General features: G+C 43.0%; 1 protein-coding gene across 1 annotated transcript in view; it reads left to right on the top strand.

Moving 5' to 3' along the window:
• klhl29 (kelch like family member 29) overlaps positions 1 to 12240 on the top strand; it is a gene marked incomplete at both ends in the record, with an annotated part of 120896 nt that overhangs the window by 42407 nt on the left and 66249 nt on the right. Inside the window, one exon of the mRNA XM_080513990.1 lies at positions 926 to 1072. Within this exon, the coding sequence (XP_080370116.1) occupies positions 926 to 1072 (147 nt within the window). The remainder of the gene's footprint in view (positions 1 to 925; positions 1073 to 12240) is intronic.

Here is a 12240-nt window from a genome sequence, read left to right as displayed (position 1 = left end):
CTTCTTCGTTGTGGTGCAGAGTATGCCTCATGAAAATGTCTATAGTTTCACAAAACCAAACAATTGCAACCGAAAATGACAACAAACTCAACATAAAGCCAATTTTAATTCAATCCTCTGGTGCAAAACACAGTGAAATGTCACAAACTCAACCTAAAAGCGTGGCTTTTAGTTTGATAGCGACGAGGTATCTAGCTTTCATGGCAGCATCACCGATATCTCACAATCTTTAGAAAAGAAAAAAAAAAATCTGTTTTCTTTGAGAAGTTTCTTGGTGGTTTAGTGGGCTGATTTTACTTAAACACACATCGACTAACTACTTAAATTAACAAGATGGTAGTCAATAAACACAGCTTATAGTTTTCATCTTAATAGACTTTAAACTTTAAAACTATTATTGAGGCAAATTGCAGAAAAAGTTAGGAAGTAAAATCATTTTTAGTAAAATTACTGGTAGAATGACTAGTATTTTTACCCTTACAATTTTCCAAGTTGCTTTTTTGTCTTTCTAGACTATACACGTTTAAAAGTAAATGCATTTTTTTTATGGTGCTTTTTGTCTGTTAATCCCTATTTGAGTACATTTTATCTTAAGGAGACATCATTGTGCAAGAGTCTGTATTATTATTAACATTAACAACTTATTATAATTAACATTATTATTATTAACATAGTGTTGAATGGTATTTGTGTAATAGTTGCATTCATTTTACAAACTTTTAATTTTGTTAATGTTTTTATTTGCACAGTTGTATCTTTCATTCTTTTTTCTTTTTTTTTCCTTCTTTTTTTTCCTACTCTCTCAGCGCTTATATGTTCTCGTTTTATATGGACCTGGGTCTGCAATAAAGAATTTTTCTTTCTTATGACAACAAAATAAAAATGAAAAAGAGATGTTGACCATTTTTTGACGTTTTGTTTTCAGGTGGCCGGCCAGCAGGAGATTTTGAGTATTTCAAATAAGGATCTGGTGTCGTACCTTTCTAATGACAGTCTAAACACCAAGGCCGAGGAGCTGGTCTATGAAACGGTGATCAAATGGATCAAACAAGAGCCCAACTCCAGAGTGCAGGTAAATGAAAAATACCACTTCCTCTTGTCCCTGAGCTCTTCTATGTGTTTTTTTTTGTGGGTTTTTTTTAGTAAGTAAGCACATACTGTACGGGCATCTTGACACACAAACACACACACACACGCACAAAATAACAAGTTAAAGCTCTCGTTACATCAGACAGCACAGATTGTGTACGTCTGCAGAGCCATATTAGAGTTGTTGTTGTATCGACCCTCCCTGTCTGCTCCGAGTGGTGCACAGCATGAAAAACCAGACGAGTGACTCCCCGTTCCCTCCTGGTACCGTTCATCAACTTTGCGCTTCAGATGCAGCCGAACGCAGCAGTTGTTCACAATCCCAGGAGGGCTTTGCCCTCAGAACGGGCTCTATTTTTAGTCACACTTCATTTGTTTGCATAGTGTAGTGCATGAAAAACCAACAAGAAAGAAGGAAGAAAAGACGGGCGCAGCCCCTCTCTGTGTCTACCTAACAGGTGTTTGATTGCACCCAGAGGCTGTTAATCATAATCAACGCTTATATGCCAGAGATGGATATTGACAGTGAGGAACAGCGGGTCAAATTTTAACAGACACATAATCGATAACCCTCAAGGTCAGAGCGTCAAGTGCGGGCCCCACATTCATGAAAAGGTAAATGGACTGCCCTGCAGATGGATATTCATCCGGAGTGGAGGAAGGAGAAGCTCAGATTGTGAGATATTTATGGGCTCGGTCTCCAAACCATGAATTTAAAAGCTGATGATTTTAAAGTACTTTATGGCTGTTTTAAAACGAAGGTGAGATTATTATCAAATAAATTACATCAGTCCATCACGGCAAGAATCATTCCCTTAAAGTAATGTGTCCTCATCAGCCAGCAAAGTGAAGAAAAAAAAGGCCTTTTATCAGCCGGATCAGGCCCGGGTGCCCACCTCAGGAATCAATGTTACTTTATTGGCACCCACGTTTATGAGACACATACGTCAATATTTGAATTCTTCACCTTCTGGATTAAACATTTACCATTAATCCTTTGATATGTGGCACCGTAGTGATTACAGTAATCCATCAGGAATACCGAGTGTTTTGTTGTAGAGAATCTTAAAGTATTAGAAGCAACACAAAGCGCACGGAGGACGCATTAAAGAGCAGATGGTGACGCCGGCCCAGAAAGCGAAAGGGAAGAGTGGCTCCCGTAGCTGCAAAGGCTGAAGTAAGAAATGCATTTTACAGCATTGTCATCTGCCGCTGGAGCCAGTGAAATGTGAATTAGCGGGGGGTTTCGTCGCCGGGAGATTAGCGGTGTCGTCGTAACAAGCGTGATGCCCGGCTCGTACCGTAACTCACGATACCCTGTCATCAGCGCCGCACACCTCTGGCCAGCTGGGGCCGCCGACTCCTCCAATCTCACACTCTATTGGAGAGGTGCAAAGGTGAGTTACTGAGATGAAGTAGAAGAAATTCTCCCGCTTGTCTGAACAACCCCGCCGCGCCGGTTCCCGAGATGAGACGGGCGGGTCGCCCAGGACGGAGGGAGAAGCGGTGGGAAGAAGGCGGGAGCACGAAACAAACGGACGAATCAGAGCGACACAAACGGGCGAGGGGTGACCGGGAAAGTGGAGGGTGAGGAATGGAAGATGGTGAAATGGAAAAAAAAAAAAAAAAAAAAAAGAGCCCCCGTGTTCTAATCTGATACCCAACACTTTGAGCCATGACATCCAGGGAGTTGTTGATGTGATTGAGCTGCTGGTCGAGCTTAAATCCCCTGCCTGTGTCTGACCCAAAAAAAAAAAAAAAAAAACAGCCAGAACGCGGCACCTTGCAGAGAGGACGGAGGAGGAGGAGAGGCTGCTTCCACGATGCCACAGGAGAAGGTTATGTGACCCTGAAGACTTGAGTTTATACGCACAGTCCGGCTGCAGCTCATCATTCCCGCCCGCGCTCGCCTCCGTCCTCACCGACGCCGGTGGAAATCACTCCCCCAGAACCTGTGACACTTTTTAATGGCATGTCAGGGCAGAAATGTCACAGCACTGCAGAAAGGGGGGGGGGGGGGGGGGAAACTACTCAGGCAAAGAGGGAGGGAAACCTTCAAGCCTTGAGCTAAGTTTGTGTGCGTCTGCATTCATCTGAGCGCACACGTTTGTGTGTGTCTGTCGGTTTGTGAGTCTCTGCGTGCGCTGTGAGTTGTAAGCTGCAGGCTATAGAGTGGAAAAGTGGCATATTGAAGGCGCTGGGTAAATAATATGCAATTTTCTCTCTCCACTATGCTGTCACTAACAACCAATGGCACCAGGAAACGGGGGCCCGGACATCGCTTAGAGACAGAGGGAGAGCATTTGAGCGTTAATAATGGTTTGCTATGAGACACAAAGCCACCGAATGAAAGCAGAGAGCTGTTTCACTTTTCTTTGAGTATTACCGAAGGTGTGTCACTCTGCAAGCTATGCATATGTCTTTCGGTACACTTAAGTGAAAAGTGGAGTCACGGAGGCTTCAAAACAAAAGAAAATATCCGTTCAGAAAAGAAGAATTGGCTGCTGAAGGAGTTAGGTTTTGGACCGCAAAAGAAAATTTAATTGAAGACTAAATCTCCTTGTTTCAATTCATTCCCACATGCAGATTGATGGGAAATTATACGCTACGGTCATATTTGTCTTTTAACCACAGTACTCTCAAACACAATGTGATCGGTTGACAGACTATTCAAGAACAATGTTATGGAAGAATAAACCTTCTGCCATACCAACTTTTCTGATACGTGTTATTCACATCGAATTGAGAATGAGCTCCTTTCTTCTTTTTTATGTTGTCTTTTGTACATTCCTTTTTCTTTTTCTTCCTTTAACGTATCATTGTGTTTGTAGGAATCACGCATTGCTGAGCAGCAGAGCTGAGGATGACTCTTGTTTGTTGTTTGGATGATTGAAGTCCGACATATTGTCGATCTAGCACTTTCTTCACTGGAAGAATAAGAACACAGCCCATAACACTTTGGACCATTGTCCTCACCACATCGCTATACATTAGTTTGATTGCGTCGGCCACTGCTTCATGAATAAAACGTCCAAACCGATGAAGGAAGCGTTGAAAAGTGTCGTGGTCGGGACTGCTGGCAGGTCATTTTCATCCTCTTCTGGAGGCAGTCTAATAAACCGACTCTGTGTTGGGAAGTATTTTAATTTTGTTTTTTTTATTTAGTTTCTTATTGATTCACACACTCGGATTCATACATGTATTGATACGCTATCTGGATTTTCAACAAACAAAACATAAATGTCGAAAGAATAAAATACATGCAGCAGCAGGTTTTTGCCCAAATCATTTCCTCCTGGTGTTCACCACCCCGAGTAAAAGGAATCCTCAGTTGAACCGATCATGTGATTCACATTTTTTTTTTTGACCGACTTCGCTATTAGTACGTCAGTAGTCAACAAATAAATAATAAAAATGTAGTTTTGTTTTGTTTCTGAAATCTTAAACTTCGTCTGGAACATGAGCAGTGGGGTGCCCCGCCACTATTCTCAGAGTCTTTGTAAGAAAACAATGAAGACTTAAAGAGTTTTGAAAACCCACTTTTGAAAAATCATGTTTGAACCACTGTTATGAAAATTTTTATTTTTTTTGTCTTTCAAAAAAAAAATCCTCTTACAGTCTCACGACACAATTAACCATTTCCATCCTAAAAACATGACTTGTCCTCAGTAAGAATTGCATTTTCACGATAGATATATCAGGTTTTAGCCACCTTCGAGGTTGTATAATTCCTTCTCGATGTCTCTCTGCTATAAGATTCTTCCAGTGAAGACAAATGATGTGGTTTTGAAAGTGGATGCGGCTGCAAACCTTCGCGCTGCCTCCATCGAACATTGTTACCCTTCGTGAATCAACCATGAAACCGTTTTCTCCACACTTTGACCCTGTGACCCAGTGCTGCAAAATCTGGAGTCGTGGAAGGCAGATGGTACAAGAAACTGGCAAATAAAGGCTGTTTGGACATTGCCAAAGATTATAGGGCACCGTTTTAAGAGCAATGCCGACATACCCCCGGCTCTGCTGGTCATCCAGGAAATGAATGCTCCTTACACATGTGGCAACAATCTTTCCAATGGTATAAGATTTATTTCCAGGAAATTGATCAAACGATATAGAAATAAAGCTTCCGAACATAAATTTCATTGCATTGTTTATATACCATTCCTGCTTTTGCATCACTTGCACAATAAAAGCTATTAGATGTTTAGTTCATTTAAAGACTTCAACTATAATCCATCCTGATCTGCAGAAAAACAAGTGGGAACAGGTGGAATCGTGTTGAAATGGAAAACCACCGGAATTGTCACACACTCATAAATGGATGCACGAAAGTGTTGCCTCGGGCTCTAATGAGTTAAATTAATTGCGTTTTATTGCTGCAGCCTGTTTTAATTTAGTGTCTCAGCTTTGTGGGTTGATTTTTTATTTATTTTTTTTGTGGATGCATGGCAAAGCTTGCCGTTACTTACTCTTGCGAATGGCGAGGGGATTGTTTTGTCATCTCGCAGGCTCATCTTTTAATCAAACAATAATGTACACATTGATACATAATTTAATAGCAAACATAGTCGTTTGTGGCAGCCTGAGTAAATTATTCATGCCATATTGCGCGCATGTCTCCAAATTAAAGCGCCTCTCGATTCCCTGGAGATAAAATACCGCCCACATTTCCTTCTCTCTCCAAGATGCTGCCCCTATAGGACAAATGCTGTCCTGCGCCTTGTCTTTTCTGAGAGGACTGACGGAGAGCGAGACCTGTCCTTCTTATCACCCAGCCGTCTTTTGTGGGACGACCACACATGGCTCCAATTAGAACAGGCCAGTCGCTGCCAAGTCCCTGAATAGGACCTCCATTACGCCTCACTTCAACATATTTCATAAAGGGTCCTATCTTGCCAGGTGACTCAACCTGACAAAAGAGGCTGATTAATTGGCTCTTTGGAAAGTAGCCAACTAATGCAACAGCTAAAAGGGACAGTTAATGGTGTATCTTCGTGATAAAAAAGACCAGCCCTGCCATTAGAGAGGACCTGCTGTCCACTCATCAGAACTAACAATGGCCTGCCCTGACATTTGCGGTTCCCAAGCCACATTAATATCAGTAAAGATATTACTTCTTATGCCTATAAGTTTTTGCCTGTTATTTGGAGGTTGGGTTTTTTTTTTTAATATATATATATATTTTCTTTTAATTTCTTCAGCTCTCATTAAGAAGGAAAAAAAAAATCCCAGAACGAATGATGCTATCATTATGTATTTAGAGTATAAAATTATCAAAGACAGGAATGCTTTGAGGCTGAGAAGGGATATAAACTGCATTCCCTTCTCGGTTTCATTTACCTTCAAAACTACAAATGACCCTATCAGCATGAGCATCACTTGCAATTTACTAATTCTCTTTTTTTTTTTTTTTTAAAGAAACTTTGCATCAACTTCAATCCTCTAAAGGCATGGTTAATCTGTTCTTCTTTGCAATAAGAGGAGGAAAAAAAACAGGTTTGAGCGAGCCAAAATGAACATGACACAGGCCACTACCTCTGTGATAACTGACAATTTTTTTTACTTTAAAGATAGCGAGCCGGGCAATAGAGATTGATGCCGTGGACTGCGTTTTTTTTGTGCCTTCTGTGGTCTGCAAAATCCAGGTGGTGTCATCACTTGTTTTCCCCCGCTTCCACGCACAGACATTTATTTACGACGACACTGGAAATCGCACATCTATAGGGCCGAGTGTAACTTGTGCAGTGGACGGGATCTGGTGCACGCCGCTGAACTCCGGACCTTCATTCTCATCTCGTGTCCTTTGTCATCCCCGAGCGGGCTCAGTCCTGATGTGTGCAGCCAGTCGAACCGCAGCCTGCTCAACCACGGCGGCAGCATATCCGCGGCAAGCGAAAAGGCAACCCGCCTCCGCCGGGTGCTCCTCTGAACACACCAGAGCCGCAGGACTGATGTGATTTATGGCGAACAAAGGAACTACGTCGTTTGTTCAAACAACGCGGCTTTCTCTTGTTTTTTTTCCACAAGATTTAAAAGGAGCAATGAAAATGTACCTCACAAAGTCACCAAAGGGGGGAAACGCTGAAGCAGCCAAGGCGGTGCTCCATGTCAGAGGTATTTCAGTAAGTTGAGAAGTAAGCCAGAAAGTTTCCTGTTAATTTATACAAAGTAGTCTGTCCTACAAATATGTTTTGAATTAAATGAGCAGGCGAAAAGCTTTCCTTTCTTTCCACTGTCTCTCGCTCGCTCTCTCTCAATAAAGTCATGCTGAAATAGGCCTCAGAGGACAACACATTGCACCTGTCAGTAGTTGCTCAGGGCAGCACTGAGCGTCTGTCGTCCGCTACGTCTCTCTCCACCCCCTTCATCCATCCTTCTGGCTTCATGCACACACACACACACACACACACACACACACCCAGTCGTGCAGAGGCAAGAGCACACAGACAGACCCAGCAAAGCATCTCTTGAATCCAAATGAAGTGTCATTTGCAAAAAAAAGAAAGAAAGAAAAAGAAGACAAACAAACATATTTTACTCGTCCATAATGTGTTGCCACATGAAGAGTCAAGTGCATGTATGTTGTCACTGTGACCTGCACACACACACTCAGAGAGCCACAGAGCTGTGGTCTCTTCAGCTGAGTGGGTTTGTTAGCATTGGGAGGGTAAACATGGGCACGCGCTCTATTGAACACACACTAGTAACTCAGTCGCTCAGTCATGGTGTGTGTGGGGATTTTTTTTTTCCCTCCCTTCATACTGGGCTCTGTTTTAAGCATCAAGTTGTCCAATTTTCACACTAAAGCAGACGCATACTTCTTTCTCCTTAGAGCAAAGCAAATAGACACGGCCGTCCGTGTGTCATTTATTTGATGCCGCCGTGGCACTGAATCATTTTCCACACACACACATACACACACACATGCGGTGTGAGGCGGTAGTCCTCGCTGACAGTAGCGGAATGGGAAATGCTCGGTGGACATTTGTCATCTGTGTTAGCGGATGGCGGCCTCCCGGCTGCTTCTCTGCCGCCTCTGACAGATCTGAGAGGCTCCCTGTTAGACACATTATCCCTGCCTTTCAGCAAGCTCAACCTATTCACATCCTCTGTCCACCTGTGTGTGAGTGTGTGTGTGTGTGTGTGTGTGTGTGTGTGTGTGTGTGTGTGTGTGTGTGTGTGTGTGTGTGTGTGTGTGTGTGTGTGTGTGTGTGTGTGTGTGTGTGTGTGTGTGTGTGTGTGTGTGTGTGTGTGTGTGTGTTCGTAAGGTGACAGTTGTTTTTGTTGGCGAGCTGGGCTGTGCAGAAGCTTTTACCTTGCGAGTTTAACAGTCGATGCACTCTGACAGGGCTGCAGGGCATGTGCATCCGCTGGCGCCGAGAATGTGGACCGGGTGTGATTGTGTGTTGGGTCAGACCGTGCAAATGCGGAGGCCATTAGAGAGGTATAGTCAGTAGGTGTTACCTGGGTTACATATCTGGATGCAAGTGGCCCCGCATATGGGCTCCTCATAAAGGCTGCTCGTCCGAGGTGAATGGAACCGGGCGGGGGGATGCGCGCACGTGTGTGTGTGTGTGTGTGTGTGTGTGTGTGTGTGTGTGTGTGTGTGTGTGTGTGTGTGTGTGTGTGTGTGTGTGTGTGTGTGTGTGTGTGTGTGTGTGTGTGTGTGTGTGTGTGCGCGTGTGTGGGGAGACGAGCTAAAAAGGACTCCATATGCTCTCGATTTCCTGTAGATACTTTCCATATGTTCCACGTGTTAAAAAAAGATTGAACTCTGTAAAAAAAAATGTGAAAAGATCACGTGCAAAGGAGGCTCGATATCTTGCATTTGGCACGGTAGCTGTTTATAATTTGCATCCATTAGATGCCATCTCTGTTTAAAAGAGTACAAGGATTGCTTGGATGAGTAGGCGAGGAGATGAAAATGACAGGTCACAGCATTCGTCTGGAGGGACAGCGCTCGCATTCACTCTGCGTGCCTGCACATGAGGGAGTGATTGCTCAAGAGCTTGTTGGAGATGGAGGGAAATGGAGCTGGATGCATGCCGCCTCCTCTCATCTGCTAAGAGTATGTCACTCACTGGTCTGAGTGTTGTGAGTACTCTCGTTTTACCTAGCTTGTGTCACACGCACGCACAAATATAGATCTCACCCTATAAATCTCACCCTTTTAGAGCGCATGATTTGTGCTGTATGCATTTGGTGTACGAGCTCCTCACGAGCCATCCATTTTGGGGGGGTTAAAAGCCCATCAATATTCAATATTATATATCAGATTTAATACTCGGTAAATTTCGCACTGTTTAAATATCAGATCTCCTTCTTACCACTCTTTATCAAACTTGCGGCTTTGTCACAAATTACCCCCCCCCAAAAAATGGAAGACAATGCAACACCACTGCAGAAACGCCAGATTTGAACCGGCAATGTTCTCACTGTGTGGAGACGGCGCTCATCATGTTGGCCTTGTTTGCCACATCTTCTGTACTAATGCTCGAGGTCCTGAAAAATAATCAGCACTCGGTTGGATAAAGCAGTGAAGGTTGTTGAAAAACTCAGTTTTAACGTGTGAGAAATCCTGTTAGTCTCACAAAAGACAGCATTGTCTGTAATGTCGTGCAACTCATTATCAATTAGCAACTGGCTTCATTTTCTTTAATTAGTTACATATGAAGCAATCTCTTCCATCACTTGTAATCGGAACAGAGACGCACTGCCAACATGCAAACAACAGCAGACATGACCAGAAACCCAAAGTAAATATTAGTTCATCGCGGGCCTTGTTAATACGTCCAACTTTGTGAAATGCATCCAGAAAGACAGACTTAGTTAAAGTTTAACAAGACATTCCTCTTGTAGTAAACACTTTACTTGCGACGACAGTAACCAAGTACAACTAACAGAGAAAGATGACACTTCTCCAGCTACTGTTATATTAATATTACAGTAATAGATTACATTTTAGTAATCCACAACACCACTGAGAAACTTTTTTACTCTTGAAATGGGAAGGTCAGCTCTCATCTGAGCAGCTGGTTGGAGGAGACAGCTGGATAATAAAGTTGCTTTTGAACATTTTGACTCACAAAGCAGAAGTGTGTTTGGGTGTGGATGTGCCAGGTCTGCTGAGTGACACCACTAACCACCACCATTCAAATTGGTCTTCCTCCATCATTTAATTAGTAGTGTATTCATGTTTTATACAAAACATCAAAACGTTGAGCTTGAACTGGGTGTAAGTAACATTTGCCATTTAAACACCTTGGACCCAGAAATGGCCCATTTTTATTTTTGTTTTTGTTTGGTGTTTTTTTTTTTTAACAAAGGAACACTTGATAGCTAATGGTAGTGCCTGGCATAAAGCATTGTTATGATGTTAAAACAGGATCTGGCATGAATAACCTGAGAGAAACAGGTTCCCACTTTCATTTGCACCTTGAAGCAATGCTCGGCTCGCTAAGTGTTTTCATCATCACGCTCACAAACACAACCTTGACATGCCGACGTTCGGCAGGTAAATGCGCCATTATCAGCTCTCTCTAATGAGCAAGGTGCGCACAAGCAGCACTGACTGATCGCAATCGGTCTCGATTGGTTAGTCATTCATCATCATCCCCCAAAGTTTCGAACAAAGTGAAGTTTTCATCAGATGATCAGGCAGACTAGAGAGTCGCGGGGTGTCAAAGTGACTACGCTCCATCTCAAGAGGAGTGCGAATGTCTGCGCCAGATTTCTTGGTAATCCATCAAAGAGTTGCTGGAGATGTTTGTCTCAAAAACCGAGAATGTGAGCCTCATTTGTTGGAAGAGATAAACAACAGTCCTGGGTAAACAGTCTGCAATAATTTCTGCTTGAATAGTTTCAATAGCTGGCATGAAGGAATGACTTTTTTTTTTTTTTTTTCATGGGGTCTGACACTTTCGATTTGAATATTAGCACCAAGTGTGCAACTCTCCCTCATTTCCATGTCGATATATGCATGTGTGGGAGGAAGAGCGAGGAGCGGGAATGGAGGTGGAGAGAGAGGCAGAGAGTAAAAACAACCAAGTGGGATAGATAGTGAGTTAGTTAGAATTAGAGATGGAAAGTAATTCTGTTTTTTTTTTTTGGGGGGGGGGGCAACTGAGTTAAAGTGAAGAAAAGATGGGCGGGCTTAATATACACACATGCACGCACACACAGGGGAATCCCAAACTGTTTACACTACTTTGTTTGTTTGTTTAATCAGAAGACAACCTCAGAGATGGAATATTCCCAATCTCTTTAACAAGATTAAAACGGAGCATATTTAACAGCTAACCAGTAACAATTCACTACAATCACAGTGCAGACATTACAGCTGAATGTACCCGTTTATATTGTGCCATGTGTGTGTGGTTTTATCAGTAAGTAGCAGCACTAGCCATTCTTACCTATTTTGCAGATGCTCCCTTTGAGCTACTTTTACAAGCATTAAAAGGCATTTGGCAGGAGAAGAGAGGCTACAACAGATGTGGGTTAGTTTTGTGGCTGGACTTGGTTCGAATGCATGCTTTTTGTTTCTCATTTTCCGCAGATAAGAGAAAACATGCGAAAGCTTTTCCGTGCGCGACAAAGTGCCGACGTGGGTGTGGCTCTACGTTGTGCCAGAACAATGTGCGTGAAGCTTCAATAAAGACGTTTCTCATGCCTCAAGTTCTTCAACTGTATGTCAGTTGTTTCCCAAGGAGCACTTCCTTGACCATTTTTTCCATGCTTGCAGCCATTGATGGCTAACACACCATGGTATGCACAAAGAAAATAGAAACACCTGGTTTGGGAACGCAGCTACAAGCAATTTAGATTTTCCAGCCCGACAGAGCTGTGTGTTTTGTTTTTTTGTTGGGTTTTTTTTTTGGACCACAGGAGGAGAACAGAATATTTTGGTGGAATCCACCCAGCATGTAATGTCCGTACCTGAGAAAAGCAAAGAGAAATCCAAACTAGTCCATCTGCTCCTCCTAATAAGAGCAAGATTTCCAGATGTACCCCACAGGCGTTTGAGTACATTTATTTCTGCAGAGCCACTCAGGGCACCACCTGGCTGAAACTGCCCCAAATCTAGCTTTAATTTAGCACTGAGGGTCAGAACGGTCAGTGGTAGACCTATTTCAAATGACCAGCAGCTGCTTG

This window comes from Blennius ocellaris (assembly GCF_963422515.1).
Source record: "Blennius ocellaris genome assembly, chromosome: 18".
NCBI lineage: Eukaryota > Metazoa > Chordata > Actinopteri > Blenniiformes > Blenniidae > Blennius > Blennius ocellaris.
Note: the sequence above shows the minus strand (reverse complement) of the source record. Positions and strands in the feature narration are given on the sequence as shown.